The 21916-nt window shown below is 43.2% G+C and overlaps 3 protein-coding genes across 10 annotated transcripts in view; 1 reads left to right on the top strand and 2 right to left on the bottom strand.

Annotated features, from left to right (window-relative positions):
- Positions 1-243: 243 nt before the first annotated feature.
- chek2 (checkpoint kinase 2) lies at positions 244-5785 on the bottom strand. 4 transcript variants are annotated; one of them, XM_023277009.3, is made up of 15 exons: positions 5611-5785; positions 4716-5004; positions 4304-4428; positions 3790-3922; positions 3366-3456; positions 3191-3287; positions 2989-3042; positions 2833-2897; positions 2474-2573; positions 2298-2384; positions 2043-2206; positions 1790-1905; positions 723-808; positions 529-600; positions 244-459 (listed from the first exon to the last, which is right to left on the bottom strand). In XM_023277009.3, exons 2-15 carry the CDS (start codon positions 4990-4992, stop codon positions 352-354), a joined length of 1575 nt encoding a protein of 524 aa, XP_023132777.1. In that variant the 5' UTR covers positions 4993-5004; positions 5611-5785; the 3' UTR covers positions 244-351. The 4 variants fall into 4 exon arrangements, with proteins under 4 accessions (XP_023132777.1, XP_023132776.1, XP_023132778.1 ...); XM_023277008.3 differs by having other exon boundaries at positions 4716-5001; positions 5611-5768; XM_023277010.3 differs by having other exon boundaries at positions 244-456; positions 4716-5001; positions 5611-5768.
- Positions 5755-21650, top strand: entr1 (endosome associated trafficking regulator 1). 2 transcript variants are annotated; one of them, XM_055011820.1, is made up of 10 exons: positions 5755-5911; positions 6251-6435; positions 11412-11486; positions 11994-12088; positions 17434-17557; positions 18217-18290; positions 18358-18469; positions 18801-18863; positions 21123-21203; positions 21514-21650. In XM_055011820.1, the coding sequence occupies exons 1-9, from the start codon at positions 5755-5757 to the stop codon at positions 21180-21182; spliced, it is 945 nt and encodes a 314-aa protein (XP_054867795.1). In that variant the 3' UTR covers positions 21183-21203; positions 21514-21650. The 2 variants fall into 2 exon arrangements, with proteins under 2 accessions (XP_054867795.1, XP_054867796.1); XM_055011821.1 differs by lacking the exon at positions 21123-21203 and having other exon boundaries at positions 21514-21649.
- The window catches only part of LOC118470766 (regulator of G-protein signaling 3-like), a 35232-nt gene continuing 31770 nt past the window's right edge, over positions 18455-21916 (bottom strand). For 3 of the 4 annotated variants that reach the window (XM_035951348.2, XM_055011811.1, XM_055011812.1), the window contains one exon: positions 21252-21859. In XM_035951348.2, coding sequence (XP_035807241.2) covers positions 21683-21859 — 177 coding nt within the window. In that variant the 3' untranslated portion in view covers positions 21252-21682. Of the gene's footprint in view, positions 21224-21251; positions 21860-21916 lie in introns of those variants that run through there. The other variant, XM_055011810.1, reaches the window with a different exon arrangement.

Genomic DNA, 21916 nt, shown 5'->3' with positions numbered 1-21916 from the left:
GAGACTTCTGAGGGTTTGGGGATGCGAATGTTCAAATGCTAATTAGCTGCTAATGCTGATAATTCTGGTATTTAAAGAGAAACTTACAATTCTGTTGGTAAAATGGTAGCAATAAACGGAACCATGATAAAGCTAAATATTTCTGATACTGATTTGGTTGCTAATGCTAAAAACAGCAGAACAGAATAGAAAAGCTTTATTGTCATTAAACAGAAAATACATCAAATAAAAATGAAGAAACAGTGAAAAACATAAAAGACTTTATTAGAAAATCTGTATGAACTTTATTTACAGTTGAGTGTTTGAGCAGTGAATAGGTCAGCTGACTAGCAGCACAACCTGATTGGTCCTCTACACGCTGCTGGGGGGCGGGGCTTGGCTCCGCTTGGCAGGATGTTGGTCTTCCTCGTCTCCGTCACCTCGTTTCCTCTTTGAGGGTCCTCCTGATGGTGCTTCCTGCTGGGGGCGGAGTCAGTTTACAGGATGAAATGTGTGTGTGCGTGCGTGCATGTCTGTGTGGGTGGTTACCATGGAAACAGCAGCAGCATCCTCTCCAGGTGGGTACATCAGTCTATGAGCCGTCTCCAGCATCCCCTGATCCTAGAACAGTACAGCCAGCGTCAGACTACACTTCCCATGATGCACTTGGATTCTTTCAGCACAGCGGCAGGTTTAAAACCTCTCAACACTCACATACATATCCTAGTGCATACTGTCGTTACCTGTAACCAGGCGTGCTGCAGAGCTGCCTCGATGCTCATCCTCTTGCTGGGATCAACGACCAGCAGCCTCCTCACCACGTCCTTCGCTGAAACACAGCATCAATAATCATAATAATAATTATTATTATCATCACATCAGTCTGTCGGTTACAAGCAGCTGAAAAACTACAAATATGTGAAGTTACAAGTTTGTTAAAGCTGCTGCTGCTCTGAAATAAAAATCTAAACATCTGAAACCTCAGGGGCATCGAGAAACACTAATGCTAAAGCTAAAAGGCTCATGCTTTATGTTAGTAAATGCTAATACCAAAATTTTAGTATGAAGTCAAATGCTAAAACAAGTAAAAATTCTTTTAGAAAGCTAATTTGAAAACAGTGTTGTTTGATTGCTAATGCTAAAAGGTCAGTATCAAACATAATGTTACTGTGCTAAAGCTAAAAACTGCTGATGTTAAAAGGCTAATGTAGAAATGTTATTGTTGAATACCACCGTTTAATTACTGGTATTAATATGCCAATGCTAAGTGTTAAAATACTAGTGCTAATTGCTGCTATGAAAATCCAGTGCTTCAATGCTGTAGTCAGCTGCTCACATGTTTTAGCTGCTAATGATAAAATGCTAACGCTCACATGTTTTAGATGCTAATGATAAAATGCTAATGCTCACATGCTTTAGAGGCTAATAAGATGCTAATGTGATATGTTTTAGATGCTAATTATAAAATGCTAATGCTCAAATGTTTTAGATGCTAATGCTCACGTTTTAGATGCTAATGCTATATGTTTTAGATGCTAATAATAAAATGCTAATGCTATGTTTCATCTCTCAGCCTCCTGTCTTTCAGTGAAACTTTCACTTTTGTGTCAGGAACAAATCTCTGATTCTCAGTAGCTAGTAGTATTGTAGTAGTACTGTAGCAGTATTGTAGTAGTACTGCAGTAGTATTGTAGAAATACTGTAGTAGTATTGTAGTAGTACTGCAGTAGTATTGTAGTAGTACTGCAGTAGTATTGCAGTAGTATTGTAGTAGTACTGCAGTAGTACTGTAGTAGTACTGCAGTAGTACCTTGATCAGAGACGTGTCTCCACTTGGACGGAACCATGGTGAATTCTCCAAGAATGATCTGATCTGTGACCGACTTGTCACCAAAACTCTCGTGGAATGGAGGATATCCACCCAGACTGAGACAGACAGGTAGACAGACAGGTGGGCAGACAGACAGGTGGACAGAGAGAGTTTCAGCTCTGAGTAAATGCAAGAAACAAAAAATTCTATCAGTCAGACACTAAATCAGACTGAGGGTGAGACAGGTGCCTACCAGACGAAGAGCAGGACTCCGAGGCTCCAGGCATCCACAGCGAGGCTGTATCCGGTGGTGGACGCCTGAGTGAAGACTTCAGGAGCCAGATAGGACGGAGTCCCACACAGAGTCCTCATGAGGACGGATTCCTCCAAGATCCTGGACTGGTTGAAGTCTGTCACCTGGAGGACACACACACACACTGTTACACACACAAACACACTGCTACACACTGAGGATGATGATGATGACGGTGAGGATGAAGACGTCTACCTTGATGAGACAGACATCTTCCTGAGACGACAGCAGTATGTTCTCAGGTTTCAGGTCTCTGTGGATGATCCCGTTACTATGGAGGTACTACACACACACGCACACACACACACACACAGTTACCTGCGCTGCACCTGTGTCAGCTGGTTACCATAGCAACAGCAGGTGAGGCTCACCTGGACGGCGCTAAGCATCTGGTAGAAATAGAGTTTGGCCACGTTCTCCTGAAGCTGCTGCTGAGACTTTACCCTGTGGAACAACTCACCTCCCTCCATCCTGGAGACAGAGAGACAGACAGGATGAGAGACAGGATGAGAGACAGACAGCAGGAGAGACAGACAGACAAGAGGAGAGACAGACAGGAAGACAGACAGACAGGAGGAGAGACAGACACAGGAGGAGAGACAGGAGAGAGACAGACAGGAGAAAAGACAGACAGGATGAGAGACAGAGAGGATGACAGAAAGACAGGATGAGAGACAGACAGACAGGAGGACAGGATGAGAGACAGACAGACAGACAGGTGTCCCCTCACAGCTCCAGGACGATGTAGTAACTGTCATCCGTCTGGTAAAAGTCTTCCGTCTTTATGAGACACGGCTGCAGGAGGAACAGGAAATGAGGTCACAGAACCAGCAGAGCAGGAAATGACACGTGTTGAGTGGTTCTTCTTCGTTGGTGTCAGACTCACGTGGTCGACTCGCTGCAGAATCTCGATCTCCGTCGTGGCGTTCCGCGTCGCCATCTGTGATTGGACAACAAAGCAGACAGGTCACATGGTGAACAGCCCGGCCTCTCATCGGTCCATTCCCCTGAGCGTTCAGGCGCCACGTTTGTAGTTCTCTGAGGTCACTCCTGAGGTCTCAGCCAATCAGAACGCAGAGTGGACTCACCCCTTCAGACTGGAAGTTCTTCTTGTTGATGATTTTCACGGCAACTTTCCTGCAGGTGGAACGTTGGAACGCCAGGCGGACCTCCCCACACACACCTCTGAAACACAGACACACAACACTCACACACACACCGGAACACACAGGAAGTGACATCACAGCGGTGGGAGTGACTCACGTTCCGATTCGTCGGGTCAGCAGGTATTTCTCCCGCAGCTCTCTGGGTAAACTCGACTGATCGTCTGACATCAGGTCGATGAACACAAACACTGCAAACAGGAGAGGACAGGCTCATGTGTGTCCAGGTGTGATCAGGTGTGTCCAGGTGTGATCAGGTGTGATATAGTGTGTCCAGGTGTGATATAGCGTGATCAGGTGTGTCCAGGTGTGATATAGTGTGACCAGGTGTGTCCAGGTGTGATATAGTGTGATCAGGTGTGTCCAGGTGTGATATAGTGTGATCAGGTGTGTCCAGGTGTGATATAGTGTGATCAGGTGTGTCCAGGTGTGATATAGTGTGATCAGGTGTGTCCAGGTGTGATATAGTGTGACCAGGTGTGTCCAGGTGTTATATAGCGTTATCAGGTGTGTCCAGGTGTTACCTCGGTTTCGTTGTTCAGCCAATGCGATGACAGCGTTGTTGACCAGAGGAAGCTTCTTATTTTTACCGATTGGAATCCCGTCAACAAACGTCCCATTATTACTGTAGTCCTCCACAAAGACCTCCGAGCCCTCCTGATGGACAGACAGGTGGACAGACAGGCAGACAGGTGGACAGACAGAAAGGTAGACAGACAGACAGACAGACAGAGAGGTGGACAGGTGAACAGACAGAAAGGTAGACAGAGAGACAGACAGGTAGAGGAGAGAGTTAGTTCTTTTTCATTCTTTGAGATGTTCCATCTTCATACCGGAGGTTCTTCAGGGCTTCAGGTGTCTCACGTCCCCCTCAGTCACTGATCCATGAACTTCATCTGTCATGTGACTGGGAGGTGAGAAGAAACACCTGGAACCACTCATCAGAACTGAGGAACTTCCTGGATGAAGCTGAAACATCTTCAGGTTCCAGCTGCTCATCCTGAAGCTCTGAGGACCACAGGTTCTAGAGGAGCTCACTCTGAGGATCCTGAAGTGTTTCTTGCTGTAGATTCTGAACTTCTTGGATCCTCGGTCATCAGGGTCGTCCAGGACGTAGTTACACTTGGAGTCCCGTCCGAACAGGTACTGGTCCTCCACACAGTCTGCAGACACACCAACAACGCAGGCTGGTTTAGGACCACATCCCCACAATGCTAGTTAGCATCAGCCCTAACAGCTCTAGTGTTAGCATCATCCCTGACAGCGGTAGTCTTAGCATTAGCCCTCACAGCGCTGGTCTTAGCATTAGCCCTCACAGTGCTAGTCTTAGCATTAGCCCTCACAGCGCTAGTGTTAGCATCAGCCCTAACAGCGCTAGTCTTAGCATTAGCCCTCACAGCGCAAATCTTAGCATTAGCCCTCACTGCACTAGTGTTAGCATTAGCGTTACCATGGCTCCTGAAGCCACGGACCATTGGCAGCAGGCGGCCCCAGGGTTGTGGTTCCGGCTCCTCGGGGACGGACGGCAGGGTGACGGGTAGGGTGTCCACACTGCTCAGGGTCCCAGAACCGCTGGAAGACTGACTGCCAGACGTCGGCCCGCTGGACGAACTGGAACCAGGTTGGGACTGGGACTTGGACTGGGACGGGGACAGGGTGGACTGGGTAGCAGACTGGGTGGACTGGGTCTGGGTCTGCGCCCCCTCAGGTGGAATCTCTTCAGACATTCTCCAGCTCTGCTGACAAGATGAGAAGAAGTCAGACCATACTGGTTCTGGTAAACATCTCAGCACCAAATCCCATTTTAAAACTGTCCAATTTAAGGACATGTTTCTCTATCAACAGTACAAATATAGAAAACCAATTTAAAACATATTTTATTATTCTGATGTCTACTCTTCAAATCCGTACAAATTTAACATCAAACAATACACAACATTTCCAGACAGACCTCAGAAATCACAACAGTCTGTAGTGAAAGGAGGCGATCTTAAATTAGATGAAATTTAAATGGAGTTCGGTGTTAGATATGTTCACTAACCCCGCCCACCACCTGTCAATCACAGCCGGACTAAACGGCTTCCGGAAACATTTGGACTTCAGAAGGTTTAGTTTATCAGACAACAGAACCCGTTAAAACATGTTCACGGTGCTGCCGGTCCACTGGACGGTTCGGCTCAGACTCTACGGAAAATAACCCGGAACCAGACCGAACCGGAACCACTGCAGGAGACCTGAAATTAGGAAATTAGGAGTCCGGAATGAGTCCGACCCGACACCGGAACCAGTCCAGCACCGGACCGGACCGGACCGGGCTGACACACCGGCCTTAGAACTCCACTCACCGGCAGAGCGGCCGCTATCTTCCGGGTCGCTGCAGCTCCAACCGAACCACCGGACTGACGGGGCACGTGTAGGACGCTTTTACCAGGAATGTGCGGGAATCGTATTTCCTGTTTTCCTCTGACGTCATGTGACCGTGGCAGCCAATGAGAGGCTGGGAGTTGGATCACGTGGGTGTGCAGCCGTCAGGAGTGCTTCCGGGTCTGGTTCGGGAGGCAGAGGAGGCTCGGCGGGACCAGAGGATCGATAGAACCAGCAGAAACAGCATGTCCTCTCAGCGGAGAACCCTGATCATCACAGACGGTGAGTCCTGCAGACAAGCTGAAGTTCAGGGGAAAGTTAAAGTTTAACTGAACAAACACAAACGTCCAAAAATAGCAAAACAACAGAAGAGAAAATGCAGTAAAAGTAGCGACAGATGAAACAGAGAAAAGAGACAAACTGGATGAAAATAGTCTGAAGGAGACAGAAAACACATGAAGACCAATAAATAACAAACATCTAAAACAGCTAAAAACAGTTAAATGGCATAAAAGACACAAAACTCATAAATATATGAAAACACAACCAGAAGACACTCAACTTAAAACACACAAAACAACCATAAAACCTGAAAATATACTTCCCCTGAACTTGGACCAGTCAGGACCCCGATACATAAAACTGATCGACTGCTGGGAGGGATAAATCTGATTCCTGGACTCTGTCTTGGTCCAGATGAGGAGGTGGAAGTCGAGGAGCTCAACCCGTTCTCCTTCAAAGAGTTTCTACGATGGAAAAACCAGGATCCAGACCAGGATCCAGACCAGCAGCAGACACATGAGAAGGTAAAAAGAGTCTGACGGGACATTTATCTGTTTTCCCTGTCGGATAAACTACCTGGGGAGGGATGACTCAGCATGTTAATAGATAAACTACCTGGGGAGGGATGACTCGGCATGTTATAGTAGATAAAAGCTTTACCTTTAATTAATTCCTCAATTTTGGATCTGATTAATCTCTCTCTAGTAACAGGTTATGTACCACAGGCTTTTAAGGTTGCTGTAATCAAACCTTTACTTAAAAAGCCCACTCTAGATCCAGATGTTTTAGCAAGCTATAGACCAATTTCCAACCTCCCATTTCTCTCCAAAATTCTGGAAAGAACAGTTGCAAATCAATTATGTGAATATTTACAAAGGAATAGCTTGTTTGAAGAGTTTCAGTCAGGCTTCAGAGTGCATCATAGCACAGAAACAGCTCTGGTGAAAGTTACTAATGACCTTCTCATAGCCTCAGATAATGGACTGGTCTCTATACTTATTTTGTTGGACCTTAGTGCAGCATTCGATACAATCGACCACAAACTTTTATTACAGCGACTAGAACATTCTATTGGCATTAAAGGGACAGCACTGGACTGGTTTAAATCCTACTTATCAGACAGGTTCCAGTTTGTGCATGTCAACAATGACTCTTCTGAGCATACTAGGGTTAATCATGGAGTTCCTCAGGCTTCTGTCTTAGGACCAATACTGTTCACATTATACATGCTTCCCTTAGGCAATATTATTAGGAAGCACTGTATTAATTTCCATTGTTATGCTGATGACACTCAATTGTATTTATCTATGAAGCCAAATCAAACTAATCAGCTAGCTAGACTGCAAGATTGTCTTAAGGACATAAAGACCTGGATGACCTGTACTTTCTTACTACTAAATTCAGACAAGACTGAAGTCATTGTATTTGGCCCCAAACATCTTAGAGAATTGCTTTCAAAGCATATAGTTACTCTGGATGGCATTACATTGGCCTCCAGTACTACTGTGAGGAACCTCGGAGTTATCTTTGACCAGGACATGTCCTTTAACTCACACATAAATCTGTCGGACTTCCTTTTTCCACCTGAGAAATATTGTGAAAATCAGGAACATCCTGTCTCAGAGTGATGCAGAAAAACTAGTCCATGCATTTGTTACTTCTAGGCTTGACTACTGTAATTCCTTATTATCAGGTTGTCCCAATAGCTCTCTGAAACATCTACAGCTGATCCAAAATGCTGCAGCCAGAGTACTGACGGGAGTTAGCAAGAGAGATCATATTTCTCCTATATTGGTTTCTCTTCATTGGCTTCCTGTTAAATCTAGAATAGAATTCAAAATCCTTCTTCTGACATATAAAACTCTTAACAACCAATCTCCATCATATCTTAAAGACCTGATAGTACTATATTATCTTAGCAGAACTCTTCGCTCTCAGACTGCAGGCTTACTTGTTGTTCCTAGAATCTCTAAAAGTAGAATGGGAGGCAGAGCCTTCAGTTATCAGCTCCTCTCCTGTGGAACCAGCTCCCAGTTTGGGTTCGGGAGGTGGACACCCTCTCTATTTTTAAGACCAGGCTTAAAACCTTCCTTTTTGACAAAGCTTATAGTTAGGGCTGACTGGGGGACCCTGACGGGATGAGCTGGTGTTTTCATTTGCACAACTGACTTCCCCTCTTGACGTCCCTTTAGTTTGCCCCTAGTTATGGTGCTATAGGCCTAGGCTGCTGGGGAACCTCTTTTGATGCACTGAGCCTTTCTCTAACTACTTATGTATTTACTATATATACCATTATTGCATTACATTCACTCTGTTTCTTTCTGTGTCCTTTCTCCGAGTGTCCCTGATCCCAGAGCTGGATGCTTCAGATGTGTGGTTGTTCTTCCACCTCCAGCTGCCCATTTCCACCGATCGACTCTGCATTGCCCTTACTATACTTGATTTGCTCATCTACATATTTTTGAATTTGCCACCAGCTATATATGTAGTATATTTAATGCCAGAACTGTACACCATAGCAGTAAACTATAATTAGTTTCCATGTTAGTTGTACTTTGCATGTATCATCTGTCTTATCATGCATGTATTATACTGTGTGTTTTATGGTCCTTGTGTCCCCCCCCACCTCTACCCCTCTATCTCTACCTCTCTACCTCTTCTGTCCCTCTCAACCCGCCCGGCCAGCAGGCAGATGGGTCCCCCCACATTAGAGCCGGGTTCTGCTCTAGGTTTTTTTCCCTGTTAAAAGGGTGTTTTCCTGCCACTGTCTCCTTAGGGCTGCTCTGGGGTTCAGGCATATGGGTTCTGTAAAGCGTCTCGAGACAATTTGACTGTAATTGGAGCTATATTAATAAAATTGAATTGAACAATTGAATAAACCACCTGGGGAGGGATGACTCAGCATGTTATAGTAGATAAACCACCTGGGGAGGGATGACTCAGCATGTTATACTAGATAAACTACCTGGGGAGGGATGACTCAGCATGTTATAGTAGATAAACCACCTGGGGAGGGATGACTCAGCATGTTATAGTAGATAAACTACCTGGGGAGGGATGACTCAGCATGTTATACTAGATAAACCACCTGGGGAGGGATGATTCAGCATGTTATAGTAGATAAACCACCTGGGAAGGGATGACTCAGCATGTTATACTAGATAAACTACCTGGGGAGGGATGACTCAGCACGTTATAGTAGATAAACCACCTGGGGAGGGATGGCTCAGCATGTTAATAGATAAACTACCTAGGGAGGGATGACGGCATGTTATAGTAGATAAACTACCTGGGGAGGGATGACTCAGCATGTTATAGTAGATAAACCACCTGGGGAGGGATGACTCAGCATGTTATAGTAGATAAACTACCTGGGGAGGGATGACTCAGCATGTTATACTAGATAAACTACCTGGGGAGGGATGACTCAGCATGTTATAGTAGATAAACCACCTGGGGAGGGATGACTCAGCATGTTATACTAGATAAACTACCTGGGGAGGGATGACTCAGCACGTTATAGTAGATAAACCACCTGGGGAGGGATGACTCAGCATGTTATAGTAGATAAACTACCTGGGGAGGGATGACTCAGCATGTTAATAGATAAACTACCTGGGAGGGATGACTCAGCATGTTATAGTAGATAAACTACCTGGGGAGGGATGACTCAGCATGTTGATAGATAAACTACCTCGGGAGGGATGACTCAGCATGTTATAGTAGATAAACTACCTGGGGAGGGATGACTCAGCATGTTATAGTAGATAAACCACCTGGGGAGGGATGACTCAGCATGTTATAGTAGCTAAACTACCTAGGGAGGGATGACAGTGTGTTAATAGATAAACTACCTGGGAGGGATGACTCAGCATGGTATAGTAGATAAACTACCTGGGGAGGGATGACTCAGCATGTTATAGTAGATAAACTACCTGGGAGGGATGACTCAGCATGTTATAGTAGATAAACCACCTGGGGAGGGATGACTCAGCATGTTATAGTAGCTAAACTACCTAGGGAGGGATGACAGTGTGTTAATAGATAAACTACCTGGGAGGGATGACTCAGCATGGTATAGTAGATAAACTACCTGGGGAGGGATGACTCAGCATGTTATAGTAGATAAACTACCTGGGAGGGATGACTCAGCATGTTATAGTAGGTAAACTACCTAGGGAGGGATGACTCAGCATGTTATAGTAGATGAACTACCTGGGGAGGGATGATTCAATTCAATTCAATTTTATTTATATAGCGCCAATTACAGTGAAATTGTCTCGAGAGGCTTTACAGAACCCATATGCCTGAACCCCAGAGCAGCCCTAAGGAGACAGTGGCAGGAAAACACCCTTTTAACAGGGAAAAAAACCTAGAGCAGAACCCGACTCTAATGTGGGGGGGACCCATCTGCTGCTGGCCGGACGGGTTGAGAGGGACAGAAGAGATAGAGAGGTAGAGATAGAGGGATACAGATAGAGGAACAGAGGTAGAGGGTTACAGTTGGTGGGAGAACAACCACACATCTGAAGCATCGAGCTCTGGGACCAGGGACACTCGGAGAAAGGACACAGAAAGAAACAGAGTGAATGTAATGCAATAATGGCATATATAATAAATACATAGGTAGTTAGAGAAGGACTCGGTGCATCAAGAGAGGTTCCCCAGCAGCCTAGGCCTATAGCAGCATAACTAGGGGCAAACTAAAGGGACGTCAAGAGGGGAAGTCAGTTGTGCAAATGAAGACACCAGCTCACCCCGTCAGGGTCCCCCAGTCAGCCCTAACTATAAGATTTGTCAAAAAGGAAGGTTTTAAGCCTGGTCTTAAAAATAGAGAGGGTGTCTGCCTCCAGAACCCAAACTGGGAGCTGGTTCCACAGGAGAGGAGCTGATAACTGAAGGCTCTGCCTCACATTCTACTTTTAGAGATTCTAGGAACAACAAGTAAGCCTGCAGTCTGAGAGCGAAGAGTCCTGCTAGGATAATATGGTACTATCAGGTCTTTAAGATATGATGGAGATTGGTTGTTAAGAGCTTTATATGTCAGAAGAAGGATTTTGAATTCTATTCTAGATTTAACAGGAAGCCAATGAAGAGAAACCAATATAGGAGAAATATGATCTCTCTTGCTAACTCCCGTCAGTACTCTGGCTGCAGCATTTTGGATCAGCTGTAGATGTTTCAGAGAGCTATTGGGACAACCTGATAATAAGGAATTGCAGTAGTCAAGCCTAGAAGTAACAAATGCATGGACTAGTTTTTCTGCATCACTCTGAGACAGGATGTTCCTGATTTTCACAATATTTCTCAGCTGGAAAAAGGAAGTCCTACAGATTTGTTTTATGTGTGAGTAAAAGGACATTTCCTGGTCAAAGATAACTCCGAGGTTCCTCCCAGTAGTACTGGAGGCAGTAGATAAACTACCTGGGGAGGGATGACTCAGCATGTTATCAGTAGATAAACTACCTGGGGGTGACCTCAGTCTCTCTGTCTGTTTCAGAGGTTTTTTAGTAACCAGATCTTGGACCCTGAGGTCAGCAGCTGTTTCCGGTCTGAACCCTCCCTTGCGCCGCAGGTAAGTGACATCATCACTGACATCATCATGTCTCCCCCCTGTGGTGAGTTCCAGTATTCCAACATTTATCCGTCACAGTTTTATGTTTGTAAAAGGCCACTTTATTTCCATCACATTGGTGTGAATTCGGACACTACTTTAAAGTCATTTTAGACCACTTTTATCTAATTTTGGATGATTTCAGATATTTTTTGAGTCCTTCAGATTATTTTGGAAGGATTATTTTGACAGGTTTGGATGCGAACATTTCCAGTCATCTGACTGAGAAACATTTTTTCTTCCTCATGTTGTCCTGGTTGTCTCTCTGAGTCTTTAATCATCTGAAATTTTACAGATCAGAAAACAGCGCAAGCATTTCCTGCTCAGTACACTGATAACTGATCAGTTGTTTCAGTCCAAACGTCCAACCATCAACCCTGCTCTCATGATGTCATCACCCTTTACCTCAGAGCCAGTCAGACCGATGGATTACTGATCACCTCCGTCTGACTCTGTCTGTCCAATCAGGAGGACGAGGAGAAGTGGGGGTGGAGCTTCCAGTCAGGTGTAGACAGCACATCGTCCCTGTGCACGGAGGAGGACGAGGATGAAGAGGAGACCAGGTGAGTGCAGCTGTTTCTGTTATTCTGTCCACCACCAACCAGTCCATTCCACGTCTGCACTGGTCTAAAACCAGTATAAAATCTGTCTAAAACCAGTCCTGAACCTCTACAAAACCAACTTCTAAACTAGTCCACAAGCAAGGACAAGGACAAGTGTGAAACCAGTATAAAACAAAAAAGCCCTCAGAGAGCGCAGTCCTCCTCCAAGGCTGCTCAGTTGACGTATCATTTCCGACGGATGAAATCTTTACTAAAAAAAATGACCTTGTGCTGAGCACAGGCATGCGTTTTGCATGTGCATGTTATGTATGAATACCACATTACGTGTAAATTACTCTTATAAAAGTCTGTTGATCAGTTCATCACTTTTGGCAAGCCTTTGTTTTGCTACTATTAAAATAAGTGTTCCCCCCATGCTTTTTTTTGAAGGTGTATTTTTAATGTTACAGGCTTTTGTTTTGTCACCATTCCAGTGGCACAGGAAGTGTTTATCTAAGAAGTGGTTTCTTGACATGACGGAGACATGCTTCACCATTGTCTGGCTGGGGTTTGCTACATACATGACCTAAATATGTAGCGGGACTCAAACACCCCACAGTTTAATCATTTGTTCCTTGTATGATTTCCAACTGCTAAATCAGTCATTTTGTAGTAGAATCACAATCATGTAATTATCAAGACGGTAACTGACACAGTGTTCACATCATGGTTACAGTGACGCCATGCCGGCAGCTATATCTGGCAGTGGGAAATCCTGAACAAAGCCGTGGATCCAGACTACAAGCCGCATCACTGTGAAAATTCAATGAGGTGGTTCTTGTGTCATTTCTGACCTTCCCTCAAAATTTCATCCAAATCTGTCAGTCCGTTTTTAAGTAATGTTTCACACAGACAGACAGATTCACAGACAAACGTACGCCGATCATCACATAACTCCGCTGTTCCTTGGCAGAGTAACTGACATCGTAATGACATTATGATGACATGCGAAACTATGACGTTTGTGTCATATTTTGGACGACATGCTAAACTATGACGTTTTTGTCTAAGTTGTTTTTTGGGCCCTTTTGTTGGTTTTATTCAACAGGTAAATAGCGAGGAAGAAAGGAAAGCAGTGAAGACCTGCAGTAAAGGGCCATGACCTGGAAACCAACCTGCATCTCTGACACAGTCCTGTGTATGAGTCGCCCTCTCAACCAGTTGAGCTACCTGGGCACTTTTTTTTCCATTTGTTGGACGTCATACTAAACTATGACGTTTTAGTGACATTTTTGTCAACATACTAAACTGACAATTTTGTGACATTTTGGACGACATACTAAACTATGACATTTTTGACGACATACTAAACTGAATTTCGTGACATTTTGGATGACATACTAAACTATGACAATTTCAGTGACATTTTGGACAACATACTATACTATGACTTTTTAGTGACATTTTGGACGACATGCTAAACTATGACGTTTTTGTCACATTTTGGACCACAGACTAAACTATGACAATTTAGTGACATTTTGGACGACATACTAAAATATGACAAAAATCATAAAAAATATGACATTTAGTGATATTTTTGGACGACATACTAAACTGTGAGGTTTTTGTGAAATTTTGGACGGCATACTAAACTATGACGTTTTAGTGACATTTTGGACGGCAGACTAAACTATGACGTATTTGTGACATTTTGTCAACATACTAAACTATGACGTTTTAAAGACATTTTGGACGACATAATAAACTATGAGTTTTTTGTGAAATTTTGGACGACATACTAAACTATGACATTTCAGTGACATTTTGGACGACATACTAAACTGACAATTCCGTGACATTTTGGACGACATACTAAACTGACAATTTCGTGACATTTTGAAAGACATACTAAACTATGACAATTTCGTGACATTTTTGGACGACATACTAAACTATGACGTTTTAGTGACATTTTGATGACATATGAAACTATGACGTTTCTGCCATATTTTGGACGACATACTAAACTGTGACGTTTTTGTCTAAGTTGTTTTTTGGGCCCTTTTGTTGGTTTTATTCAAAAGATAAGTAGCGTGGAAGAAAAGAAAGCAGTGAAGACCTGCAGTAAAGGGCCATGACCTGGAAACCAACCTGCATCTCTGACTGTCCTGTGTATGAATCGCCTTTTCAACCAGTTGAGCTACCTGGGCACTTTTTTTTCCATTTGTTGGACGTCATACTAAACTATGACGTTTTAGTGACATTTTGGACGACAGACTAAACTATGACGTTTTTATGACATTTTGGACAACATACTAAACTATGATGTTTTTGCAACATTTTGGACAACATACTAAACTATGACGTTTTAGTGACATTTTTGTCAACATACTAAACTGACAATTCCGTGACATTTTGGACGACAAACTAAACTATGACATTTCAGTGACATTTTGGACGACATACTAAACTATGACATTTCAGTGACATTTTGGACGACAGACTAAACTATGGCAATTTATTGACATTTTGGACGTCATGCTAAACTATGGTATTTTTGTGACATTTTGGACGACATACTAAAATATGACAATTTAGTGATATTTTTGGACGCCATACTAAACTATGACATTTTTGTGACATTTTGGACGACAGACTAAACTATGACATTTTAGTGGCATTTTGTCAACATACTAAACTATGGCAATTTATTGACATTTTGGACGTCATGCTAAACTATGGCGTTTTTGTCACATTTTGGACGACATACTAAACTATGGCAATTTAGTGACATTTTGGACGTCATGCTAAACTAAGACGTTTTTGTCACATTTTGGACGACATACTAAACTATGATGTTTTTGTCATATTTTGGAAGACATACTAAACTATGACATTTTAATGACATTTTGGACAACATACTAAACTATGACGTTTTTGTAACATTTTGGACGACAGACTAAACTATGACGTTTTCGTGACATTTTTGACGACACACTAAACTATGACGTATTTGTGACATTTTGGACGACATACTAAACTATGACGTTTTTGTAACATTTTGGACGACAGACTAAACTATGACGTTTTCGTGACATTTTGGACGACACTAAACTATCACGTATTTGTGACATTTTGGACGACATACTAAACTACGACGTTTTTGTGACATTTTGTCAACATACTAAACTATGACGTTTTAAAGACATTTTGGACGACATACTAAACTATGATGTTTTTTCTGACATTTTGGACGACATACTAAACTATGACTTTTTTGTCAAATTTTGGACGACATACTAAACTAAGACGTTTTTGTCACATTTTGGACGACATACTAAACTATGATGTTTTTGTCATATTTTGGACGACATACTAAACTATGACGTTTTTGTGACATTTTGGACGACAGACTAAACTATGACGTTTTCGTGACATTTTGGACGACAGACTAAACTATGACGTTTTTGTGACATTTTGGACGACATACTAAACTACGAAGTTTTTGTGACATTTTGTCAACATACTAAACTATGACGTTTTAAAGACATTTTGGACGACATACTAAACTATGACTTTTTTGTCAAATTTTGGACGACATACTAAACTATGACGTTTTTGTCACATTTTGGATCACACACTAAACTGATGTTTTTGTCATATTTTGGACCACATACTAAACTATGACATTTTAGTGACATTTTGGATGACATAGTAAACCCTTGCGTTTTTGTCACATTTTTGTCAACATACTAAACTATGACGTTTTTTGTGACATTTTGGACGACATACTAAACTATGATGTTTTTTGTGACATTTTTGTCCACATACTAAACTATGACGTTTTTTGTGACATTTTGTACGACAGACTAAAATATGACGTTTTTGTGACATTTTGGACAACAGACTAAACTATGACGTTTTTGTGACATTTTGGACGACCGACTACACTATGATGTCTTTTATGACATTTTGGACGACATGCTAAACTATGACGTTTTAGTGACATTTTTGACAACATGCTAAATTATGGTGTTTTTGTCACATTTTGGACGACATACTAAACTATGACGTTTTCGTGACATTTTGGACGACACACTAAACTATCATGTATTTGTGACATTTTGGACGACATTCTAAACTATGACGTTTTTGTCTAAGTTGTTTTTTGGACCCTTTTGTTGGTTTTATTCTAGAGATAAGTAGAGAGGAAGAAAGGAAAGCAGGGAAGACCTGCAGTAAAGGGCCATGACCTGGAAACCAACCTGCATCTCTGACACAGTCCTGTTTATGAGTCGCCCTCTCAACCAGTTGAGCTACCTGGGCACTTTTTTTCCATTTGTTGGACGTCATACTAAACTATGATGTTTTTGTGACATTTTTTAACAACATACTACACTATGACGTTTTTGTGACATTTTGGATGACAGACTAAACTATGAAGTTTTTTTCATATTTGGGACATCATACTCAACTATGACGTTTTTCTGACATTTTTTTACTAAACTGTGATGTTTTAATGACACTTTGGATGACATACTAAACTATGACTTTTTTTTCACATTTGGATGGCATACTAAATGATGACAATTTGGTGACATTTTGGACGACATACTAAACAATGACGTTTTTGTGACATTTTGGACGTCATACTAAACTATGACATTTTAGTGACATTTTGGACGACATACTAAACTATGACGTGTTTTATGACATTTTGGACAACAGAGTAAATGATGACGTTTTTGTCTAAGTTGTTTTTTGGGCCCTTTTGTTGGTTTTATTCAAGAGATAAGTAGCGAGGAAGAAAGGAAAGCAGTGAAGACCTGCAGTAAAGGGCCATGACCTGGAAACCAACCTGCATCTCTGACTGTCCTGTGTATGAATCGCCTTTTCAACCAGTTGAGCTACCTGGGCACTTTTTTTCCATTTGTTGGACGATATCCTAAATGATGACGTTTTTGTGACATTTTCGACAACATACTAAACTATGACATTTTTTTCCACATTTTGGGCGACATATTAAATTAAGTTCTTACGGTGTTTCCTGAATAAAGGAGTGAAGGACAGAAAGGTGAATTTGTGTTCAAAATAAGGCTGACGGCTGAATGTAAATAAAGGCTTTGTGAAACATCAGGAGCTTCACTATTGTCTGGCTGGGGTTTGCTACATACATGACCTAAATATATAGTGGGACTCAGAAACACCCCACAGTTTAATCATTTGTTCCTTGTATGATTTACAACTGATAAATCAGTCAATTTGTAGTAGGATCACAATCATGTAATCATCAAGACGGTAACTGACACAGTGCTGACATCATGGTTACAGCAACTGTAATGTTCTGTCCAACCTCTGTGAAGGTTTTCCTCCAAACCTGAAGGTCCAGCAGCAGGAGAGAACTACGAAGGAGATGATGAGGCCTCCATGGCTGAACCAGGCAGCTCCTGCAGGAGGAGGAGTGGGCGGAGCAGTCAGGTCGCTCAGGTAAGTCCACTTGTAACCCTGCCAGTTAGCAGCAGTGAAACGCTGGTAGAGTCATCCCACACTGACGGAGTTTCAAATCATTTCCAGCCAACATGTTTCACAGACCGACTCAGCATTTAGGAAACTAGAGTCACACAGATTCCCTGTGGAGTCACACTAATCTCAACACGTGTGTTACATGGTTTCATATGTTGGAAAAAACAATATGTTGTAAAAAAGTCCAAAAAGTTTTTAATAAAGCTCAAATAATGTCACACCAAGTGTGGTGTGAAAAACTGGAAAAATATGATCGTATGTTCTATAAAAGGTGTCAGAGATTTGTAGTACAGTGTAAAAAAAGTAGTAAAAATGTCATCCTATAGTATGTTGTGAAAATGTTGTTAATAACGTTGTTAATAATGTTGTTAATAAAGTTGTCTTCAGCACTCACGCCTGCTATATATACATATACACACACACACGTATATATTTATATATTTATTTTTATATATACACATATATATATATATATATATATATATATATATATATATATATATATATATATATATATATATATATATATATATATATATATATATATATATATATATATATATATATATGTACTATATGGGAGAATTGAGAACTGTCCTGGTAACAAACTGCTGTGTTCTCAGCTGCAGGAGGAGAACATGTCGCTGAGGAGAACCCTCCGGGAGCTGCAGAGGAGAGCCGAGGCCAGCCAGCGCAGGTGAGCTCCGACCAATCAGGCGACAGCAGTGTGTAGTTTGTTTACCCAGCATGCCTCTGTGCTGCAGGGCGGCGGAGCTGTCGGAGGAGCTGCTGCTGAGGAGGTGTCAGGAGGAGAAGGAGGCACAGGACCTGGAGAGCATGGTCCACTCTGTGGAGCAGAACCTGGACCTGATGACGGTTAGCAGCAGCAGTACACCTGATGCACCTGAACACACCTGATGCTCCTGAACACACCTGATGCACCTGAACACACCTGATGCTCCTGAACACACCTGATGCACCTGAACACACCTGATGCTCCTGAACACACCTGAAGCACCTGAACACACCTGATGCTCCTGAACACACCTGATGCACCTGAACACACCTGATGCATCTGAACACACCTGATGCTCCTGAACACACCTGATGCACCTGAACACACCTGATGCACCTGAACACACCTGATCCACATTTAAACCCTGAAGCGTCTCTGTTTGATCAGACTGTTGTTTTGTGTGTGAATCAGAGACGAGCAGTAAAAGCAGAAAACAGTGTTTCCAGACTGAAGACGGAGCTGCAGCAGCTACAGGTAACTAAATACACTAACTCACTGCAGTACTACTATAAACACACTAACTCACTGCAGTACTACTATAAACACACTAACTCACTGCAGTACTACTATAAACACACTAACTCACTGCAGTACTACTATAAACACACTAACTCACTGCAGTACTACTATAAACACACTAACTCACTGCAGTACTACTATAAACACACTAACTCACTGCAGTACTACTATAAACACACTAACTCACTGCAGTACTACTATAAACACACTAACTCACTGCAGTACTACTATAAACACACTAACTCACTGCAGTACTACGTATTCTTTGAGGAAAGTGCTCTGGGGACAGTGCTCTGGGGACAGTTCTCTGAGGACAGTACTCTGGGATCAGTACTCTGGGAACAGTTCTTCCTGAGGACAGTGCTCCGGGGACAGTACTCTGGTGACAGTATTCTTTGAGGACAGTGCTCTGGGGACAGTACTCCGGTGACAGTATTCTTTGAGGACAGTGCTCTGGGGACAGTACTCTGGGGACAGTTCTCTGAGGACAGTACTCTGAGGACAGTATTCTTTGAGGAAAGGGCTCTGGGGACAGTTCTCTGAGGACAGTACTCTGAGGACAGTATTATTTGAGGACAGTGCTCTGGGGACAGTACTCTGGGGACAGTTCTCTGAGGACAGTACTCTGAGGACAGTACTCTGGGAACAGTATTCTTTGAGGACAGTGCTCTGGGGACAGTACTCTGGGGACAGTACTCTGGGGACAGTTCTCTGAGGACAGTGCTCTGAGGACAGTATTATTTGAGGACAGTGCTCTGGGGACAGTACTCTGGGGACAGTTCTCTGAGGACAGTACTCTGAGGACAGTGCTCTTTGAGGAAAGTGCTCTGGGGACAGTTCTCTGAGGACAGTACTCTGGGATCAGTACTCTGGGAACAGTATTCTTTGAGGACAGTGCTCTGGGGACAGTACTCTGAGGACAGTACTCTGAGGACAGTGCTCTTTGAGGAGAGTATTCTTTGAGGACAGTACTCTGGGAACAGTACTCTGGGGACAGTAGTCTTTGAGGACAGTACTCTGAGGACAGTATTCTGGGGACAGTATTCTTTGAGGACAGTACTCTCTTAGGACAGTACTCTGGGGACAGTACTCTCTTAGGACAGTACTCTGGAGACAGTACTCTGAAGGCAGTATTCTCTGAGGACAGTACTCTGGGGACAGTATTCTGGGGACAGTATTCTTTGAGGACAGTACTCTCTTAGGACAGTACTCTGGGGACAGTACTCTCTTAGGACAGTACTCTGGAGACAGTACTCTGAAGGCAGTATTCTCTGAGGACAGTACTCTGGGGACAGTACTCTCTTAGGACAGTACTCTGAGAACAGTACTCTGGGAACAGTACTCTGGGAACAGTACTCTGGGGACAGTACTCTGGGGACAGTTCTTCCTGAGGACAGTACTCTGGGGACAGCACTCTGAGGACAGTACTCTGGGGACAGTTCTTCCTGAGGACAGTGCTCTTGGGACAGTACTCTGAAGACAGTATTATTTGAGGACAGTGGTCTGAGGACAGTACTCTGAGGACAGTATTATTTGAGGACAGTGCTCTGGGGACAGTACTCTGGGGACAGTTCTCTGAGGACAGTACTCTGAGGACAGTGCTCTTTGAGGAAAGTGCTCTGGGGACAGTTCTCTGAGGACAGTACTCTGGGATCAGTACTCTGGGAACAGTATTCTTTGAGGACAGTGCTCTGGGGACAGTACTCTGAGGACAGTACTCTGAGGACAGTGCTCTTTGAGGAGAGTATTCTTTGAGGACAGTACTCTGGGAACAGTACTCTGGGGACAGTATTCTTTGAGGACAGTACTCTGGGGACAGTATTCTTTGAGGACAGTACTCTGAGGACAGTACACTGGGGACAGTATTCTTTGAGGACAGTACTCTGGGAACAGCACTCTGAGGGTAGTACTCTGGGGACAGTACTCTGAGGACAGTACTCTGGGGACAGCTGTAATACTAACTCAAAAGGAAAAGACAAAGTATGAGAATGCAAAGTATGTCAAAGACAAGCCGGTCTCACCTGTCTAATGCTTCCTACCTGTCTTCCTGTCGTCTCACCTGTCTTCCTACCTGTCTTCTCACCTGTCTTCCTGCCTGTCTTCTTACATGTTGTCTCACCTGTCTTCCTACCTGTCGTCTCACCTGTCTTCCTGCCTGTCTATTTACCTGTCGTCTCACCTGTCTTCCTACCTGTCGTCTCACCTGATGTCCAGCTGCTGTTAATGAAACTCCAGAAGCAGCAGGAGGTTGACCAGTGTGATGTTTTATTCTAGAACGTGTTCCTGGTTCTCCAGGTGAGGAACCTCAGCAGGGTCTGTTAACATTCAGATAATTAAAACAAGTTCAAACCAAGAAGATCAATTTATTATTAAAACAGAAATATTCATCCAATAGTTAAAACTATTTAAAGCAAAGTTTAGGTTCTGGACCAGAACACGTCTGCTGGGAACGTTCCGTTAATCACAGCTGTTTAGAACACATTTAGTTTCTGACAAACATGATTTAGTGAAATAAGTTGTTAAATTGATCATTTAAATAAAACTAAAGTCACTTATTAAAAACTTAAACTGATATTTTCATTTTTTTCAACCTTTATTTAAACAGGAAGTCTCACTGAGAGATTAAAGGAGCTCTAAGTCCAGAAATGCTGATCCTACATTTCCCAGAATGCAGCTGGAGAATACTTCAGGCAAATCAGAGAGTCCAACAGCTCGGCCCCGCCCCCTGCCCCACCTCCTTCAGGATTGGCTGACGTCTCCACTCTAGCTGGCTGTTAGTGAGTGTTGTGATTGGCCAGTTGGGCGTAGAGGGGGGAGTTCAGGAATCGTGGGTAGCTGTCTGTCTCCATCAGGCCGAAGATCTGATCCTGGGCCAGCTGGAAGGAGGCAGAGCTAACGCCCAGACGCAGGCTCTGATTGGTCGACTCTATGACGGACGAGTCCATGTTGACCTGGAGATAGACAGCAGCAGCGTCACATGACCAGTCAGAGGACCAATCAGAGGACAG

This window comes from Amphiprion ocellaris, chromosome 6 (assembly GCF_022539595.1).
Source record: "Amphiprion ocellaris isolate individual 3 ecotype Okinawa chromosome 6, ASM2253959v1, whole genome shotgun sequence".
Classification (NCBI taxonomy): Eukaryota; Metazoa; Chordata; class Actinopteri; family Pomacentridae; genus Amphiprion; species Amphiprion ocellaris.
This window is presented reverse-complemented; position numbering and strand designations above follow the sequence as displayed.

Coding starts and splice junctions, on each gene's coding strand:
- chek2 (XM_023277009.3), bottom strand. CDS start 4,992: ATGTCTGAAGAGATTCCACCTGAGGGGGCGCAGACCCAGACCCAGTCC. Junction 2,207..2,297: donor AAGATGTCTGTCTCATCAAG/GTAGACGTCTTC, acceptor TGTGTCCTCCAG/GTGACAGACTTCAACCAGTC. Junction 809..1,789: donor GAGACACGTCTCTGATCAAG/GTACTACTGCAG, acceptor GCTGTGTTTCAG/CGAAGGACGTGGTGAGGAGG.
- entr1 (XM_055011820.1), top strand. CDS start 5,755: ATGAGAGGCTGGGAGTTGGATCACGTGGGTGTGCAGCCGTCAGGAGTG. Junction 5,912..6,250: donor AACCCTGATCATCACAGACG/GTGAGTCCTGCA, acceptor AACTTGGACCAG/TCAGGACCCCGATACATAAA. Junction 17,558..18,216: donor GGAGCAGTCAGGTCGCTCAG/GTAAGTCCACTT, acceptor CTGTGTTCTCAG/CTGCAGGAGGAGAACATGTC.